The 20,972-nt window shown below is 40.0% G+C and overlaps 1 protein-coding gene and 1 pseudogene across 1 annotated transcript in view; one reads left to right on the forward strand and one right to left on the reverse strand.

The window, feature by feature from the left end:
- Positions 1 to 20,972, forward strand: part of LOC137642869 (uncharacterized) — a 443,369-nt pseudogene that overhangs the window by 286,815 nt on the left and 135,582 nt on the right.
- Positions 1 to 20,972, reverse strand: part of LOC137642428 (phospholipase DDHD1-like) — a 126,680-nt gene that overhangs the window by 29,808 nt on the left and 75,900 nt on the right. Inside the window, exons 8-10 of the mRNA XM_068374976.1 lie at positions 20,386 to 20,537; positions 17,153 to 17,352; positions 6,664 to 6,771 (exon numbers count right to left, since the gene is read on the reverse strand). Coding sequence (XP_068231077.1) covers positions 6,664 to 6,771; positions 17,153 to 17,352; positions 20,386 to 20,537 — 460 coding nt within the window. The remainder of the gene's footprint in view (positions 1 to 6,663; positions 6,772 to 17,152; positions 17,353 to 20,385; positions 20,538 to 20,972) is intronic.

Consider the following 20,972-nt stretch of genomic DNA (forward strand, 5'->3'; position numbering starts at 1 on the left):
ACTACGGTAGAGGATTTTCTTAGATATAGGGACATCCTCTTAGCTGTGGAGGAGGAGAACCCCTCCTTCCTCAGGAGTCGCTCGATAGTCTCCAGGCGTGAAGGCGAAGAGAGAGAGGGTTGTCGTGGAACCTGAGGAAGTGCGGTTGACTTAGTAGATCTGACCTGGGGGGCAGAGGCCATGGCGGATGGCTTGCCAGGTCTTTCAGATCCGCGAACCACTCTCTCTCCGGCCACCAGGGCGCTACCAAAGTCATCCTTAGGTTTTGGGCGGTTCTTACTCTGTTGAGCACTTGTCTTATCAGCGTGAAGGGGGGAAAGGCATAAACGTCCAGGTTGTCCCACCTGTTCTGGAAGGCGTCTTCTAGGGCTGCTCCTTCGTCTGGTACCGGGGAGCAATAAACCGGTAACTTGGCGTTGAGCTTTGTTGCGAATAGGTCTATCACCGGGGAGCCCCAGCGTTGAAGGATGAGTCTGGCTACCGCTGGTTGTAGGGACCATTCCGTCCCTACTATCTGACCTACCCTGCTGAGGCCGTCGGCTAGCACGTTCTTTTTCCCGGGGATGAACCTTGCTAGCAGTGTTACCTGGTGTTCGTCCGCCCAGTGCAAGATGTCTACAGTGAGGTCGCACAGTTCCTTCGACTTCATGCCCCCTTGTTTCTTGATGTAGGCTACCACCGTGGCGTTGTCGCACATTAGGGCCACGGTGTTTCCCTTCAACCGACTTGCAAAGTGCAGACATGCCTTTTGTACTGCTTTTAGCTCTAGGACGTTGATGTGGTGATGCTTTTCGGTCTCTGACCAGGTCCCGCTTGCTGTTTCCTCCCTCAGGTGGGCTCCCCACCCTAAGCTGGAGGCGTCCGTGAACAGGAGAAACTCGGGAGGACAGGACCCGAGGGGCATCCCCTTGAGGGAGTTCGACCGGCATCTCCACCATTTCAAGGCTGTTTCCGTGTGCGGAAGGACTGGGATCGATGTTTTCTGAGAGCCTGTCTGGGACCATAGAGCCTTGAGGTTCCATTGTACGGGTCTGAGTCGTAACTTCCCTTGGGGAACTAGCTTCTCTAATGAGACCAGATGGCCTATCAGCCTCTGCCAGTCTTTCGCTTTCCTGGGAAGCCCCGACAGGAACGGCTGAATGATCTTGACGAGGTTCTGTATCCTGTCTTCCGAGGGGAAGGCCTTCCCCTGCACGGTGTCCAACGCCATCCCCAAGTACCCCATTTTGTTGGACGGCGTTAGGTTCGATTTTTCCAGGTTGATAATGACTCCCAGACTCCTGCAGAAACGGAGGAGGTCCTTTCCTTGTTCTTCCAAGAGGGCCTTTGAACTGGAAAGGAGCAACCAGTCGTCCAGGTACCTGATGAGGCGGATACCTCGTTCGTGAGCCCATACTGAGACTGTCGCGAAGACCCTCGTGAACACCTGAGGGGCCGTCGACAGTCCGAAGCAGAGGGTCCGGAACTGTAGGATCTGGGAGCCCCATTTTACCCGGAGGAACTTCCGACTCGACGGGTGGACTGGAATTTGGAAGTACGCATCCTTGAGGTCGACCGTCATCATAAAATCTTTCTCCCTCAAGGACATCAGGACGGATTTTGGGGTGTCCATCTTGAAGTCCGTCTTCTTGACGAACCTGTTGAGGGCCGACAGGTCTATCACCGGTCTCCACCCCCCCGTTGCTTTCTCCACCAGGAACAGGCGGCTGTAGAAGCCTGGCCCTGGGAGAAGGACTTCTTCCATGGCTCCCTTTTCCAACATGGAGGAAACTTCTTTTTGTAGGGTAGCCCTTTTCAACGGGTCCCTGGGAGCTAACCATTCTGTTTGGGTGGCTGGGATCAGAGGGGGTGAGTCCGCTATGAAGGGGATCCTGTAGCCTTCTTTCAGGACGGACACCGTCCAAGCATCCGCCCCATACGTTTTCCATGCTTGCCAATGGGGTCTGAGGCATCCCCCAACCCGAGGCTTGGGCGGGAGTAGGGGGCCTCTCCCTCTACCTTCTCCTAGAGGGGCGGCCTGATCTGCCCCTCTTCGAGGCGGAGTAACCCGACCTGAAGGAGTTGGCAGAAGTTGTAGTTCCCCTGCGGGAGGGCTGAGGAGATGATGACCAGGAAGAGGAGTGGGCGTCCCTCCTTGAAGAGCTGGGAACCGCTTGAGGGGTCACGGTCCTATCCGAGACTGACCTCTTATACGGAGGTCTCCTGGAGGATGATTGCTTAGGGACGTTGACTTCTCTCCTCTTGGACACCTTCTCCATCAGTTCTTCCAATTCCTTCAAAGGAAACAGGGACTCTCCTCCTAGGGGTAGGGTTAGAATGGCTCGCGCCTGTCTGTCTGGGATCTTCCTTGCTACCCTGGAAAGCACTGTGTCCCTCTTCCGGAGGACCCAGTTGGCCGTCAGGGAGAGAGCCTGGTATGCCATAAATTTTAGCGCTTTCCCCCCGGAAGTGATAATGTCCGACAGGAGACTCTGTTGTTCCGGGTCGTCGGGGTCTGTAGAGGCCTGTACATTCACTAACGTGGAGGCCCACCAGTCCAGCCATGAAGAGACATTAATCATGTCCCTCGACATCTCCTCCATCATGCCTGCTTCAGAAGCCGAGAAGGACACAGGGGCTGAGCTGGCCCTTTCGTCCGAGCCGCCTTGTCCTAGGACATCCACGGCTGAGTCCACTCTACAGGGGCCCGGGCGACGTCCTTCTGGGATATAAATTTTGGCCTGTAGTTTCAGACCCTGGAGGAGTTTGGAGGAACTCTGGGACCTGGGGGCCTCCGCAGTGCTGGCCACCAAGTTATCTATGTACTCCTGGCCGAGTACTAGGTCTGGGGCGAGGGGCAGGGCCAGAGAGGACTTCGGCAGGACGTCCCGATGTGTGTACCTCAAGAGGCTCGACCTCCAGGTATTGACCTTCGGCGCCTCGGGTTCAGGAATCCCATGGGTCCTCCTGATGCGGGCTACCACCTTCCTGTAGGCGGAGTCCTCCGACGGGGAAGCCTCGCCTCCGTCGATCGAGGTATCGGCTTGGCTGGGGGGATCCGTGCTTGGGAGGTAGACTGGCCTCTCCCTACCAGGTCCCAGGGAGGCCCTCCCGCAACCGTAGGGCGCACCGTACCCGGTCGGGTCTCGCCGTGTGGTGGGTGCCACCGACCCAGGGAGGCCTTTCGACTGGGCCAAGGCTCTGGACGCGGAGGACACGGTCCCGGTGGGAAGACCCGAACCCGGCAACCGGTCCTTCCCGCTCGACGTCCGACCCGGTTGGGCTGGTTCGGTCGGGCTGTCCTCTCGGAAGCGCGCTTCCTCCCGACGGGTGGGGTGAACTGAAGGCCTCGAGGACTTGTGCCTGATCGAGAGGTCCTTCTTGCGTGGCCGGTCGAGCGGTTCCAAGTTGTATGTAGGCAGTGACAACTTGGAGGCTCGATCACTGGACCGAGAGTCTGGCGAGCGGTGCTTCTTGGAGTCTCCTGGGGGCACGTAAAACCATTCGCCGCCGCCGGGAGAGACTTCCCTCTTGTACCTACGGGAGTGAGAGCGTGGGCGCCTCCTACCGTGCCGCGACCTCGACCTAGAGCGAGAACGATCGCTATCGGTCCGCGCTCTCTTACGATGCCGCCTTTCCCTGCGTTCTCCCTCGGAGGATGAGCCTTCTTCCGAAGAGTCCGAGGGCGCCACGTTCTTCCCGTGACGACTGCTAGAGTGATGCGCAGGGGAGGCCCTTCGCCGCCGATCGTCCGAGACCGGGCGCTGGAGAAAGTCCTCGGGAACTGCCGTGGATACCGAGGGTACTGAGACCACTCCGCCCCTACTAGAAGGCCATGGACCCAGGGATACATCCATCCTCAGCGGAGACCTCCCTGGAGTCTTCGGTAATTTCCAACCGAAGGAGTCGCTACTCGGTCGACGAATTCTCGAGTGGTTCTCTTCTGGCGGGGGGAAACCCGACGCACCGGCCCACGAGGGCGGGGGGGAGACCGAGAACGCCACACTGTCCCATACCGGGTCATCCGAGGAAGCGTGCTCCCCTGCCACGTGGCCCGATCCGCCCGAAACACTCGCGGCCCTTCCGTTTACTCCCGAGGGGCCAGCCCTTGGTTCCTCCGTCACACTGGGTTCACTTGGGAGGACACTATGGGTCACAATTACACTGGGGGCTTGCTGGCCACTCCTCTGCGAAGGAGACGGAGAGGCCGAGGCTTCGTCGGACCGATCACTGACCGACTGCAAGGAAGACACGCCATTCCCTTTCTTTGGGGAACGCTTAGATGACTTCTTTTTCTTAGTACCATAACGTACCCACTGAATTCCGTCCCAATTCACGCACTCGGAACATGTGTCCGAGGAGGAACAAACTTTACCCCTGCACGTGGAACAAAGGGAATGCGGGTCCACCTCTGGTTTAGAGAGGAAAGCCCCACACGACTTTCCTGCTCTAGGACCAGGACAACGACGCACGTTCTCCATCGTTCGCACACGAAGGTCAACACTAACGAGTTACAGACAACCCTGGATAACACAAGGGAAACGGACTGAGGACACTTTGCGAAAACGCACTATCGCAGAAAAACACAAGTCCGTACACTGGGAACACGTGGGAACACAACGCGCTAAAGGATCGAAAGATTTAAAACGAGAGAGTGAGATGCTTCGGATCTCGCGACCAAGAACTTAATGATGTCCTGACCCGGGAAAAGCAGTGACCTGCCCTAATCCGGGCCGAAGGAATTATCCTGGCGGCGGGGGTAGTAACTATCGGGAGCGAGATAGGGGGGTAGCGCGGGAAATCTTGGTCGAATTTGAGAGAGGATCAAGGACCCTCCGAAGAGGTAATTCGAGGTAAAGTATTCGTGTCGGAACAAACTGGTAGACGAGAATGACCATGAATGGGAGGTAAATCAGTTGTTGTTTGCGGATGATACTGTACTGGTTGCAGACACAGAAGAGAAGCTTGGCCGATTAGTGAAAGAATTTGGAAGAGTGTGTGAGAGAAGGAAGTTGAAAGTTAATGTGGGTAAGAGTAAGGTTATGAGATGTACGAGAAGGGAAGGTGGTGCAAGGTTGAATGTCATGTTGAATGGAGAGTTACTTGAGGAGGTGGATCAGTTTAAGTACTTGGGGTCTGTTGTTGCAGCAAATGGTGGAGTGGAAGCAGATTTACGTCAGAGAGTGAATGAAGGTTGCAAAGTGTTGGGGGCAGTTAAGGGAGTAGTAAAAAATAGAGGGTTGGGCATGAATGTAAAGAGAGTTCTATATGAGAAAGTGATTGTACCAACTGTGATGTATGGATCAGAGTTGTGGGGAATGAAAGTGATGGAGAGACAGAAATTGAATGTGTTTGAGATGAAGTGTCTAAGGAGTATGGCTGGTGTATCTCGAGTAGATAGGGTTAGGAACGAAGTGGTGAGAGTGAGAACGGGTGTAAGAAATGAGTTAGCAGCTAGAGTGGATATGAATGTGTTGAGGTGGTGGCCATGTTGAGAGAATGGAAAATGGCTGTCTGCTAAAAAGGTGATGAATGCAAGAGTTGATGGGAGAAGTACAAGAGGAAGGCCAAGGTTTGGGTGGATGGATGAAGTGAAGGAAGCTCTGGATGATAGGAGGATAGATGTGAGAGAGGCAAGAGAGCGTGCTAGAAATAGGAATGAATGGCGAGCGATTGTGACGCAGTTCCGGTAGGCCCTGCAGCTTCCTCCGATGCCTTAGATGACCGCGGAGGTAGCAGCAGTAGGGGATTCAGCATTATGAAGCTTCATCTGTGGTGGATAATGGGGGAGGGTGGGCTGTGGCACCCTAGCAGTACCAGTTGAACTCGGTTGAGTCCCTTGTTAGGCTGGGAGGAACGTAGAGAGTAGAGGTCCCCTTTTTTGTTTTTATTTAATATGTTGATGTCGGCTACCCCCCAAAATTGGGGGAAGTGCCTTGGTATATGTATGTATGTATACTTGAACATTTAAGAGGATAGTTAGCCCCAACTGATCGTCGAAAGACCTGCATTTGAATGACCTCCTTTAGCGCTTCTGAATATCCCATCTACAAGATGTAATAATGTACTTGTCTTTGGATATGCAGTTGGCAAATGAGGGCTCTATATAATAGGCAGGTTTATATGAAAAAATATGATTAATTTTATATACTGTAAACATATTTTTCCAAGTCTTATGGCATCGTCAGCTTTGCACCCCTAAGGCTGGTTGATTACCCTACCTAAAATTACCTTTTGGTTCCCAAGTCTCAAGACAATATTTGGGGTCATCCTGTAAGAAGTCTTCACCAAGCAAAGAGGATAATTTTACGATGGCTATTCTACTAAAGATTACATGAACTTCATGCCATGGTCTTAATTGAATATATGGAACTAAAACTATATTAATATATAATGAATTTCTCCTTACGCATCAAATATAATCCGACTGGTATCTTACACCCAAGTCCCCCGTAATAATGAATGTTACGATTGATCAAAACTTTTAATCAGGTTCAGGAGTTTGTGTGAACTAATTCTAGTTAACAACTATTAATAAAATTAAAACATAAAAAGGGAAGATTATTGTCCCCATTTCCTTACAAAATTATGACAGTTCATATAGCATAAAAAGTTGAAGCACTAAAAGAAGTCTAATTATTAGCCTTTTGTATGAGTAACATAAAGCAGTAAATGAACTTTTACCTCCTTTATCTTGCAATGCTGAGCTGGGATCCTGAGCAGCAAACCCTGCATCTGGCCTTTTGCTTCCTTTCATCAGACCCCACCAACTCCATGTAGTATTAGAAGCCCCTAATGGATACAAAACAGTATAGAAGAAAAGATACAAATACAGTACAAAACATGATAAAAATTATGCAATAATCAAAACTACAGTTTTTGTTTCTTAGCTTTCATTCCAATATGCCCATAGAAAAGTTAAATTGAAATATGATTCTTAAACTAAAATCTTTTATTTCCAAAATTACTTCTGAATAGAACAAGCTACAGTATTATTATTTGGAAGTATTGACTTGATGACCACTAGGTAAAAAAAAAATAAATATTTCCAGGTGATGCATACACACTACATCTCACAAATCAAGTCAATGACTTTATCTTACTTAAGTGTATGCCTAAACAAATAAAATATGGAAAATACAAAGGAGAATCTCACTATAAGGTTACCTTTCTGTCTACTTTCAAAACATTAACCAAGAATCACTGAGTATTAGTTATAATTTGTCAGGGGATACTAAAAAAAATTTTGAGACCTCAATCTACATTAACATAACCAAATGATTAGAAGTTTTAATTCAAAGAAAAATTCACCCATGAGCATTAGGTATATAATTTGACACAGTAAACAAAATAAAGTCTTGGAATTTGATATGCATTAACGGAATGAACACACTTGAAGCTGTGATTCAATGACAAATTTCACTCTAAATTCAAGATATAATAGGTAATTTATTATGAAATCTATGTAATACAAAATAATCAATACAATCATTTCAATACTTCCCTTGCTGATATAACTGGTCGAAAATTTAATATGTTTTCGAATTGAAATTTGTATAAGGCATTTTTCAAATAATGCTCAACCAATACAGAGTTTGTTCTCCACAGATATATTGCAATAACTCTTCCTATAGATAAATCCTTGACAAAACTAAGCACAGAAGCAAACACTTATTATTCTTTACAGCATTTTTATCCCACTTATATGGGATCGCTGAATCTATCATTCATGTTATCATCTACATTCTTTTCTCGCATATCCTCCTGTTGCAGTCTCTCCCCCTCTTCTTTGGTTTTCCCTTCCGTTGCCTTCCCAGAACCTCCATCTCCATTATTGGGTTAAGAGTTTGATGCCTACAGAACTTTTCAACTTAAGAACCCAAAATCTGAATTATCTGATTTGAATGGGAATTGTAATTTGTAACTGATATTGATATATGTTGATTTACTTCCTTAATGATGGAAAGACTGACCACTGTTAAAGTCATAAGAATCCCTTTGCTTATAAGACAGTCAAGAACTACCCCGTCGTTAGCTTAAAAAAGTGGGAGTTTGGATGCAAATATAAGATTTGATAGCTTGGTTACAGCACATATGAACGTTATGAGTGTCATCTTTGCACTTCATGATTTCCAGAACCTATTGATAACATACAGATTACTGCTACACTTGGAAAATGCATAAATATCTAGCACTTTCCAATCATGCACCATTCACTATCATTATTACTAGCCAAGCTATGACCCCAGATGGAAAAGCAGGATGCTACAAGCCCTCAGGCTCCAACAGAGAAAATATCCCAATACAGAAAAGAAATAAGGAAATAAATAAATTATCTTAAGATCAGCAACAGCGTAAAAATAGATCTGTCATATATAAACTATGAAGAGAGATTATGTCCCCCTGTCCAACAGAAAAACACTTCCTGCAAGTTTTAACTTCCAAAGTTCTAGCAATTCAACTCCCAGGTTAGGAAGATCTTTCCACAATCTGGTCACAGTTGGAATAAAAGTTCTAGAATACTTAGTAACATTGAGCCTTATGATGAAAAAGGAAACTGTTAGAATTAATCGCATACCTAGTACTATGTACAGGATGGTCCAGTCTGGGAAGATTCAAATACAAAGGATAGTCAGAATTATGAAAAACTTTGTGCAACATGCATAAATATTTTCATAATTCTGACCATCCATTGCATTCAGATCTTCCCAGAACTGAACGACAGTGATAGAAACTAATATCATGATCAGGAATAACAAATTTATTAGACAGAAAGTTTTTGTCCAACAAATTAAAACGAGAGTCAGCAGCTGAAGTCCAGACAGGAGAACAATAGTCAAATCAGGGAAAAATAAAAGTTAAAAAAGCATTTCTTCAGGATACAGCGATAATCAAAATCTTAAAAAACTTTCTCAATATGCCAATTTTTTGTGAAATGAAGATAAAACAGACTGAACAAGTTTCTAATAAGTAAATTTGCAATTGAGAATCACAACTAAAATTTCAAATAAGCTGTATACAGATAAAGAGACATCATCAATGCAGAGATCAGGATGTTGAGTCACTATCCTTAACCTTCTCACAATCATACTATACTTTGAGGTTTGTTAGGGTTCAATTTCAAGCCCCATAATTTGCACCAGGAAATAATTTTACCCTATTAAATGGATTCAGCAACCCCAGATCTACATTTAGGAGAAGAAATTGATGCAAAGAAAATAACACCATTTGCATATGCAATGAGCTTGTTTTCTGTATGTAGCCAAAAAGTACAGCTGAATTCTAAATAAACAGTATTTTAATAACACTGATGTTTCACTTAACTGTATTCAATAATAGTACAGTAGGGTCCCGAATTATGCGAGAATTTGGTCGATCAATTACCTCGTATAAATGGAAAATCGCATATTTCAAAACACACAACTAACAGAAATAATTACATTTGGGCCATGGCAACCAGCAACTTGCCTATTCAAACGTGTTTACCACCCATTTCCAATACTTTCTATATACTATACTGTATTATTTTAAACTATCAAATTGTTTTTGTAAATAAATCAAATATTTAATATACTTTAAAGTTCTAATAACTTGAAAAAAAGGTTAAAGTTACAACCAGGATGTGTGTAAACACCGTACATTTCTCGTCATAACAGGACCCAAAATACAGACAAATTTTAATGTTTGTCATATCTATTGTATAAGATAACTGGTGAATAGCAAAACCATCACTGTATAGAGTAGCTTTTGTTGTATCATTGAAAATCCTAAATTATCAAAATAAAGGAAATTTCATATCACGAGTTTCCTAAACACGCCAAAAAGCACAATGAAAAATGACGACCATTGTTTTGTTTATGTTTATCTCTGATCATAACGAAGAAACGAACGCATTTACACTTCTTTGTATAGGTTAGTTTTATATGATGATTTTGTTATTACCAATGTTGTTCTACTTAATTTTTTTTAGAACTTCGAAATAAATGAAAAAACGTTTTCCTTTATGACGCCGCTTGAAACGGAAACCTTCCATTTGTTTACTGTACGCTCCATCTTCGATCATAATAAACAAATGAATGCATTAAACACACATGATCAGAGTGATAACTATTGATATTAAAGGGATTTTGACGAAGGAAAAATCTTTCTGGGGAGAGACCTGTGACGCCCGGTGAAAAGTCCTTCTATCTACCTTTTCTGATATAAATCTTCCAAATATACCAGAGAAAAATAAAGCATGGAATGCAGAGGTTACTACCCTCGCGCGAGCACCTCGTGAGTGTCGTGTCTACATCAGGGGCGTGTGAAAACCACTATTCACAGGCTGTCTTCCAATTAGATAACTCCTTCATCAAAGGGAAGGGCCGTAACAAAGACCCCAGAAACCACACTTGTACCATGCCACCGCCACCTACACGAACACCCTCCTCGTCATCCTTCTGTTTTGGACTAGCCCGCTAAGTCATAATTGTTTTGTTCGGTGTTTTTCGCAAGTGATTGTCGTTAATTCAACATGACTGACGTTGCTACTTCACCTTTACCAATGTTAAGTACCATAGTTTGTTTTGACAGTTTATTTCAGTAACGGGCATTTGTTCTTTTTCCAGTATTGTGGATTTTAGTTTGGGAAGCGGTTGGCCTGCCTCGGTATCGGCAGCCATTTTGGTTGTGTTCGCTTCGGTAGTTTTTCAAGTTAATATTGCCCATCTGGTACTCAGTCATCTAGGTTATATCACTTACGTTTTATGACCAATATTATTATCATTATTTATTACTGGTTTTTACTATGGTATTTATTTGCTAGCAAGTCCAATTTGGACCTACGAAAAATATCGATCTAGTCTTTGTTATAGTTTACAATAATTCTAAACTGTTACGAAAGATAATTGTCCTTTCCATATCCAAAATACTTTTCTTAGCTGCAGTTATAAGTCAACTTGTACCCACCTCAATTATGGAACCATTTGGAAAAAAAGGTAAAAGAAGAAGAAAGTCCCAGGCTGGTTTTTAAAGTCATCGAACAATTAGGTTACCGCTAGAACGTTCAATATGATAGAGAAGGTGCGAGATTGGAGAAGTAAGGAAAATTGAATCATGCTTGATTTTTAATAAAACTGAACTTTGTGAAACAACAAAGATTTCCTTTGTATCCTAGAGAGAGAGAGAGAGAGAGAGAGAGAGAGAGAGAGAGAGAGAGAATGATGGTTTTAAATGTAATAAACAATAAATATAATAGGTTATAAGACATTGGTGCTTATGTAATATTAACTGTATAGATGGTTTGAATAAGTTAAGAAATGGTATAAACAATGCTTTGTTATTGTATTCGTATGCTCATATTCTTGAGAGCGAGAGCTAGACATCAGCTGATCTGATCACAGCCAAAAGTTAAACAAAAATAAGTCGGCAATACTCGATTTATAAAACATTTCCGAAATTTAAAACAAAAGTACAGGGTTTTCTTAAAGCACAATTAACTATTTAAATAGTAGCAATTTCTAGAATAAAGTGAAGTTTCCTAAAAGTAGTGCTTTGCTGACAAAATCGGATGTCATATTTTAAGCTACGATTGAAAATGGATTTATACTCGGTATAATTTTTTTGTTTTATATTTAATTGACGCTTTTTAATAAACCTATTTTGGGTTCTTCATCCACAGTATATCTTCATCCACAGTATATTAAGTATTGTATAACACCAGAGAGAGAGGAGAGAGAGAGAGAGAGAGAGAGAGAGAATCAGCTGTTGTAATCGAATGCCATGTTTTTGTTTCTTGTACCACTTGAAGCGAGGAAATGATCACCGCAACTAATAACAGTCATGTTAATTTCATTCTTAAACTCAGGTTGTAATATGTGAAGTAAGATTTTATTTCTTACACATATACAGAGAGAGAGAGAGAGAGAGAGAGAGAGAGAGATTTGAGTCTCTCTCTCTCTCTCTCTCTCTCTCTCTCTCTCTCTCTAAGACTAATATGTGAATATTACAATTACAGTAGGGTCCCGAATTATGCGTGTTCGAATTATGCGATTCCCCATTTTTACGGTCGGTAGTTTAACCCTGGATAGGTACGGTGGTCGTTTGCGACCCCGAGCGTAAAAAAAAAACAGGTTTTCTCACGTGACTCACCCCTGTGACTGAATTTGTGGGTGATCGGCCTGCAGGAGGTGTCTCCCCTACACGCTCTAGTAGTGTCCAGATGTGCATTGCTGTAGCTGTACTCCTTCCCCGATTTCTGAGACGCGTCGGGGTCGTTCGCGTCCGAGTTTACCCTTCTGAGGTAGTTTGCATAATTATCAAAGTTATTACGTATTATGAAATTGTCGTAGAATGGTGCAACTTGTATAGGTTATCAGTTGTGGAAAGTCTTGGTGGATTGTTTGGCTACCATGTGCATGTTTTTTTTTTTTTAGTTAAAATGTCGTTCATCACCACGAGGACCATTTTACCGCGAGGTGCCCCTTTTTTCATTTTTTTTCATTTTTTTGCCAAGTCATTTTTCCGTAAGATATTGCCAAATAGTGTCGTAAAACTTTTGCTTGTTTAGTGTTGGAAAGTGTGTCTAGATGATCTGGCTACCCATGCATGACTTTGTTTTTGTCAGATACGATGTAGTTATTGGTATATTGGGTATTTAACTGCGGTTACCAATTTCTGTTTTTTTTTCAATATTTGTAAAAATTACTACGTAGTAAGGAATTGCAGTATATTATTCATTTTTTTTTTCATGTTTATGTGTTAGAAAGTGTGCCTTGATGGTTGGGCTAACACGTGCATGTCTTTTTTTTTATCTGAGATGTCGTATATTAGAATGTCGGGCATTTTACCGCGAGTGTCCCTTTTTAATTTTTTTTAATTTTTTTTGCCAAGTCATTTTTCCGTAAGATATTACGAAATTAGTGTCGTAAAACTTTTGCTTTTTTAATGTTGGAAAGTGTGTCTAGATGATCTGGCTACCCATGCGGTGATTTTGTTTTTGTCAGATACGACGTAGTTATTGGTATATTGGGTATTTAACTGCGGGTTGCCAATTTCTATTTTTTTTTCAATATTTGTAAAAATTTACTACGTAGTAAGGAATTGCCGTATATTATTGATTTTTTTTTCATGTTTATGTGTTAGAAAGTGTGCCTTGATGGTTGGGCTAACACGTGCATGTCTTTTTTTTTATCTGAGATGCCATATATTAGAATGTTGGGCATTTTTCCGCGAGTGCCCCCTTTTTATTTGTTTTGCATTTTTTGCTTAGTCATGTTACCGTAAGGAATTGGCAAGTAGTGTCGCAAAACTTATATTTTTATAGTGTTGGAAAGTGTTTCTAGATGATCTGGCTACCCATGCCTATTTTTTTTAGCCAGATATGGCGTATATATAAGTATGTGTTCGATTTTCCTGTGATTGCCATTTTTTCGTTTTTTCCCATTTCTTTCAAAATTACTACGTACTAAGGAACTATCACAGAGTAATATTTCATTTATATGTTTATTTGTCGGAAAATATGCCTTGATGGTTTGCCTAGCACGTGGCTGAAATTATTTTTTTTCTGAAATGCGTATATTAGAATGGCCATTTTTCCACGAGTGCCCCTTTTTATTTGTTTTGCATTTTTTTGCTTAGTCATGTTACCGTAAGGAATTGGCAAGTAGTGTCGCAAAACTTATATTTTCATAGTGTTGGAAAGTGTTTCTAGATGATCTGGCTACCCATGCCTATCTTTTTTTTAGCCAGATATGGCGTATATATAGGTATGTGTTCGATTTTCCGGTGATTGCCATTTTTTTGTTTTTTCCCAATTCTTTCAAAATTACTACGTACTAAGGAACTATCACAGAGTAATGATTCCTCTAGATGTTTATTTGTCGGAAAATTTTGTTTACTTTTTTTTTGATTGAATATCATCAAATTTTTTTTAGCTAAAATATTGTTTTACATTTTTTTTTTTTCGATTTTATTTCCCTTCAAAAAAAAATTTTTTGGGTCAGAATTTTAATTTTATAGTCGTAAAATAATCGACAATTATCCAGCAACCCACCATACAATTTTTATGCATATCCAATAATAATTAGATTAGTAAATAACACCTTGAAATTGACATACCCTTCCTACATTTCAAGTGGCAGATTAGGGAGTCTGAGTCAGTGTGGTTGGCGGGCCATTTTGTGGACATATCCGAAGCGTAAGCTGCCCTATCTATATATATTCTTGTTCCCTATAGAATTTGTGATATTTTGGTATATTTTTACTGCATAAATATCATATTATATATTAAATATATGTATTTTTTTACGAAATTTCCAAGTACTCAAAAAATTACCTTTAGATATGGCCCCTGATATAAATGTAATTTACAAAATAATGAAGATTTTTTTACATATTTCTATTTTAGGATAACATATGTTTATTCCCTAAAAAAATTAGCCACTTCCTATTTCATTTGGGTACCCAAAAAAATTCATGAAATTTGGACAATTTTTTTTGGCCAAAAAAAGTTACCCTTTTTTTCTCATTTCAGATCTTCACCTCCATGGGTCTGACTTCATCCAAAATACATCAAGATGTGTCCTAAACATTCAAGAATCAATTCTAAAAGGATTTGTGTATATATGTATAAACTTTTTTTTATGAATTTTTATGTCAGGTCTTTTTTTTTTTCTACTTAATTTTTTAAAATATTTATAATAAATAGTTTTTCTGCAGATGAGTAGTATTTATCTTTACAGTTGTTTTAACCATTCATTGAAGTTTTTTTTTGGCAAAAGAAAAAAGGAGGTTACTGCAAAAACTGATTTTCAAGAATTTTTTTTGGCGTCGGGGTCGTTCGCGTCCGAGTATACCCTTAAAGGGGTGTCCGAGGACCGTACCTATCCAGGGTTAAAAAAAAAAAAATTGTTTCTGCAAAGCTGTTCAAAGTGTGCAAGTCAAGCACTACACAAAATATATCAAATTTATTGTCTTTTTAGGTATATTGGTAGCCCTAAATACAGTGCTTGATAATAAAATGTTACCAAAGGATATTTATCTTACATTTTATTAACGTAATTTTATAATAAATAGACTCTTAAAGAATAAAATTCCATATCAACAATGAAATCAACTTTTAACTATGCAAATCCTGCTGACAAAATGTAAACAGAATTGTGGTTACATTCTCGGCAATCTTATCTTTCTCTAACCTTTCGATAATTTTAATGGTATTGTTAATGAGATATATTCAAGCATTATTTTTATTTAGTTTAGAATATATAAAAGCTTTAGTTTTCCCTGTGGGTATTCAAGGTTTTCACATGTAGGCTGGGTTCGTTTATCGGCAGTGAATAGCGTAAATTTCCTGGTAACAAGTCGGCAATATTTTGTCATCTTCTAACAGTATAGATTTGCTTTACAATGATTTGTTTTGTATAGTACAAGGTGCAATTATAAAATCCTCTCTCCAAGAGAGAGAGAGAGAGAGAGAGAGAGAGAGAGGAGAGAGAAAGAGAAAGAGAGAGAGAGAGAGAGAGAGAGAAAGAGGAAGAGAGAGAGAAAGAGAGAGAGAGAGAGAGAGAGAGAGAGAGAGAGAGAGAGAGACTCAAATCTATCTATATCTCTCTCTCTCTCTCTCTTGGAGAGAGGATTTTATAATTGCACCTTGTACTATACAAAAAAAATCATTGTAAAAGCAAATCTATACCGTTTAGAAGATGACAAAATATTGGCCGACTTGTTACCGAAATTTACGCTATTCACTGCCGATAAACAAACCCAGCCTACATGTTTAAAACCTTGAATACCCACAGGGAAAACTAAAGCTTTTATATATTCTAAACTAAATAAAAATAACGCTTGAATATATCTTCATTAACAATACCATTAAAATTATCGAAAGGTTAGAGAAAGATAAAGATTGGCCGAGAATGTAACCACAATTCTGTTTACATTTTGTCAGCAGGATTCGCATAGTTAAAAGTTGATTTCATTGTTGATATGGAATTTTATCCTTTAAGAGGCTATTTATTATGAAATTATGTTATATAATGTAAGATAAATATCCTTTGGTAACATTTATTATCAAGCACTGTATTTAGGGCTAACAATATACCTAAAAAGACAATAAATTTGATATATTTTGTAGTGGCGTGACTTGCAGACTTTGAACAGCTTTGCAGAAACAATTTTTCTTTTTTTTAAACTACCGACCGTATAAATGGGGAATCGCATAATTCGAACACGCATAATTCGGGACCCTACTGTATTGTAATATTCACATATTAGTATTGTATTATGAAATAAAAGCAAATATACGTCTTTTCCATTGTTTTACATTTGTTAGATGATCAAGACTATTATATACACTTCCCAAATCCACTGCTTAAGGTAAACTACACAATGATATTTTCTGTTACTAAAAGAGACAATTATTACTTGAACTATCATTCTTATTTCACCATATAAAAATGTGGTATTTGGCAAAAAAAAGAAATGATTTTCTCATATTTTACTCAGTCAACTTAATGGCATATCAATATTTAGAGATGTTTCATCCCTATTACCGATGCACAATAATTTTATAGTCTACCTTTTCAGTGCTTGATTACAAAATTAAGGATATTATTGACTTTTTCTTCCTGTCTTTTTATGTAGTATTTGTGCAGTTTAGTTTATCTTTCATAAGTGAAAAAGGTATAATGTAATAATATATCAGTCATATTTTACATAACCCGATGCAGCATCCACCTTCTCCTTGTAAACACGATTGCCAAGATTAACGATTCAAAACTAAATAGTATGAGAAAAAGATTAAATAGCCTTGATAGTATGCAATAGAACCTCTGTACTCATCGAGTAACGAGGCCTTTCCAGCTCTGCTGAAGATATTCCCTATTCTAAAGGACGATAGGTTTGCATAGACGTAGGAAGAGAGTAGATATAAAATAGTTAGTGTGAAAGGAAAGAGAAATAGGCAATAAAACTCACATAAGAATACAAATCAATAATGTACTACGTACAAAAAATATCAAAACAAATATTGTAAGACATATAAGTCTATGGAAACGACATAGTATAAAACCTTATGAATTTACTCAGTAACACAAAAAAAGGGGTAAAATTTGTGAAATGTAAAGACAAGGATACTTGACGAGAACCAAAACAGATAAAAACCTTATGGAGTAATAAAGTGAATTACTGTACCCACCTTTTACAGGTGTACTGGGAACAGATGAGACCGGAGTATTACTTTCTGAATCTGGTTTACCCCTCTCTCCATCCTTCTCTCGAGGAATAAAAATGGGCTCAAGAGGCATTTCGCTATAGGGAACTTTTTCAGTTGAATTGTAAGAATGAACAAGAAGAGGTGCAATATTGATGTACGCAGAACAAAGGAGAGGCTCAATCCTAGAAGAAAGAATAGAGAATTTTAAATTGCTAGCTTTAACTGACACCCCTAATTAGGTTATTATTTAGAATCTAGGTAGAAGATGCTGCAAATATATATATGAAGAAATCATCTTTATTTACATATATACTGTACTTAAAGGTTAAAAAATAACAGGTTCCTACTGTAATGATTAATAGTCTAACTTAATCAGTGAAATAAAATCTATGTTCCTGAGGTAACAAAAGGGACTATAGTTCAAGTTAAGATATAATCATTCCTAAGTACTAACATAGAATATGATAAAAAAAAAATCAATGGATATTATAGTGAGTGATAAACATAAAATAACTTTGAGTTTGAAATATAACAAAAAAATTAAAAGTAATTTGTATTTTTCCTATCTATATACATATGAGTCCTTTAAAATAGGAAATGTCTTCAACAAAGCAGCAACACCAATTGAATTCATTAACTAGTTAGTTGACGACAGGCGCTGACTTCACTTTTGACCTCCAGCTCAGGACTTTCATAGGACCTGCAATGTACATTAGTGCATGTACTCTATCAAAATAAAGGAACACTTCCTCTGAGGGGATATTAGTTTGGAATTATATACCTGTAAAATGACTTAACGGCATCAGGTTCAATTTGACCGCTTTGTTCCCGAGGGCGGCAGGGGGGACAGAAGAACGAATAAGAAGAGCCAGTCATTTTACCATTCACTCCAGACTTACATCAACACGTTACTATAGATGAGATGCATTCTGTCTCATGTGGGATCTTGGCTAGTTATACAATTAGGCTACTCGAGCAGCCACCACAGGATCAAGCACAAAAGTGTCAAGGGACTTCTTGGTGTACTCCCATAGATAAAAGGCCGTGAAGATGGTCTGTGTCTTCTAGATTCTGGACTTCATTACTTGGCCCACTAACAGGTCTCTTCTAAAAGCCATGGTGAGGCCTATACCCTTGACTACCTCACCATAGCTTTTAGAAGAGACCTGTCCGTGGGCCAAGTAATGAAGGCCAGAGTCTGGAAAACACAGACCACCTTCATGGTCATTTATCTACGAGAATATACCCAAAAGTCCTCGACCTGGTCTTAGTTGGTACCTCGACCCTCTCATTACTTGAGGTGTATGCTTTACGGATTGTCATACGAAGCCAGAAAGAGAATGAGTTCCCTAACACCTCTTTCTTGGTCCTGCCAGTGCTAATAGAAAGTCTCTGACACTCAGGTCTGAGGTGTTGGGTCCTTTTCAGATAGCACCGCTAGGCCCTTGCGGGACATAATAGCATCTCCTCTCAATCACCACCCGACACTTCACAAAGAGAGGGGAAGAAGAAAGTATCAAACCTGGGGTCATACACAGCAGATTCTTGGTTTTGGCCACGAACTCTGGCATAAAACTGAAGGTGACCTCCTTCCATCCCTCAGCCTGGGGGACTAAATAAGTGTCTGTGCAACTCTCATACTCTCTTCGCCAATGCTAAGGCTAGCAAAAAGACAAGTCATGAGAGTTCGATTTCTATCTGACAACTTCCTCAAAGGCTCATAGGGGTAGCCTACACGTAAGGGCCTTAAGGACAACAGTAGCGTCCCACTCTGGGGGCTTGAGGTTTGTAATTGTTCACTGTTAAAATGCAGCCAAAATTGAATGCAAAAAATGCTTTAATGAAGCAAAATCAACTTTTTGAAAATCATTATTTTTTTTAGAATGCAATAATGTCTGCTAAAAATAATGATCAGCTGACTAAATGGAATGTGTTTTAAACCTTAACATAGGATTGAAAATTAATTTATGCAGAGTATAAATCTTATTTTACATACAGTAGGGTCCCTAATTATGTGACAATTTGGTTGATCCACGGCCTCACAGAATTGGAAAATCGCACACAGTATTTCAAAATACGTAACGTGACTGACTCCATTAGGGCCACAGCAAATAGCAACTTACCCAGTCAAACTCTTAACTACCCATTTTCAATACTCTCTATGTATTTTAATTATTTTTTTCTAATATAAAATTGGTCTCATGAATAAATGAAACATTTAAAGGGTTTTAAAATTTTAATAGCTTGATAAAGTTTAAAATTACACCCAAGGTGGGTGTAAATACCATATATTTCTACGTATAAAACGACCTAGAATTAGGACAAATTTTAATTAATTTAAGTCATATCTGTTGTACAAGACGACTCATAAATTGCAAAACCATTAGTGTATGGGCTAGCTTTGGATATATCATATGAAATCGAAATCCAAAATTAACTAAATAAATGCGTTTTCATACCCTGCTTTTCCTAAAGACACCACCTACAACGAAAACCATTGTTTTGGTTACGTTCATCTCCCATCATAACGAACACATTTACACATCTGTGTTTCGGTTAGTTTTTGCAGCAACAGATATCTTATCAAGTATTAATTATGTAATGATTTTGTTATTACTAATGTATAATACCATTTTGTACAGTACAGGACTATATATTCTTTTATCTTAAGTATCTGTATATTGTATGGCAAAGCTAGCAGTCAGCTGATTGAAGAAAATACTGTGGATTTTCAGGCTTTGCCTCCTTGAAAAATTTGGTTTTACAGTACTGTGCTACAATACAGGCGCAGTACATACACTAATAACTATTTGATATACAGTATTTAACAGACTCATTTTCAAGGAAACATATAAGCACATATGATATGCTAAGAGAAAATATTTTTTCAGGCCCAGTCTGCTAGCAATTCTTCTGACATTATGTAACTAGGAAACTTTATGCTTAGGATGTCAACTATAAGGGTAGATTGTGTAACGATGAACTTGCTTACTGACAGGGTTATTAACCCTTAACCTTGTTGTTAATGGCAGAATACCTGTAATTGTTGCAGCCAAAAACAAAAGAAGAGTTTTGACAGGAAAGTGGGAGGAGCTCCTTGCCCGCACTCCCTCATTAATGAATCAAGCGATTTGTATACATTTAGGAACAAAATTACCTGTTTTACAGTATGTTCTTTCAAATGTTAGTAATAAAAGGTAAAACAAAATAATCACCTATAAGCCACAGGATCTGCAGGATGATAGATATTGAGCAAACGTTTGCAGAGTCTTGGAGGAATAAGGTCCGGAAATTCACCGTCTGCATTTTTGTTGCGTAAGGCTAAAAAGACAGCAAGTGGGGATCCAAGACAAAAGAAGTTTTCAATCTGAAAAGATCAAAGAAAAAATTACAGTTATAAAGTTATCTTAAATCACAGAGCTGACTGCTTTTTACTAACCATTACCAAGACCGTCATTATAAATCTATATGTCGGTTTTCCCTTCATGGAGTCGATCAGTTGACTATTTCATAATAGCATTTACTGTACCTCTATACAATTTGATGAGAAGTTATCATATTTCCCAAATTCCTTACTCTCTCCTTCTTCATACAATGCATTACTATCATTGTCATTCCTACACCAGTTCACTTAGCAAAAAGGGTGAAATAATTTTCACAGTCTGATGACACACAGTTCATAAAAACAGGTCTACTATACTAGTATGGATGCACTGGTTATGAGATGCAATGAACACTGAAGCTAACATTGCTTTTGTGGTTGGATATATGGGAAGATATCCATGACCAGAATGACAAATGG

The sequence above is a fragment of the Palaemon carinicauda genome, chromosome 6 (assembly GCF_036898095.1).
Source record: "Palaemon carinicauda isolate YSFRI2023 chromosome 6, ASM3689809v2, whole genome shotgun sequence".
Taxonomy (NCBI): Eukaryota; Metazoa; Arthropoda; class Malacostraca; order Decapoda; family Palaemonidae; genus Palaemon; species Palaemon carinicauda.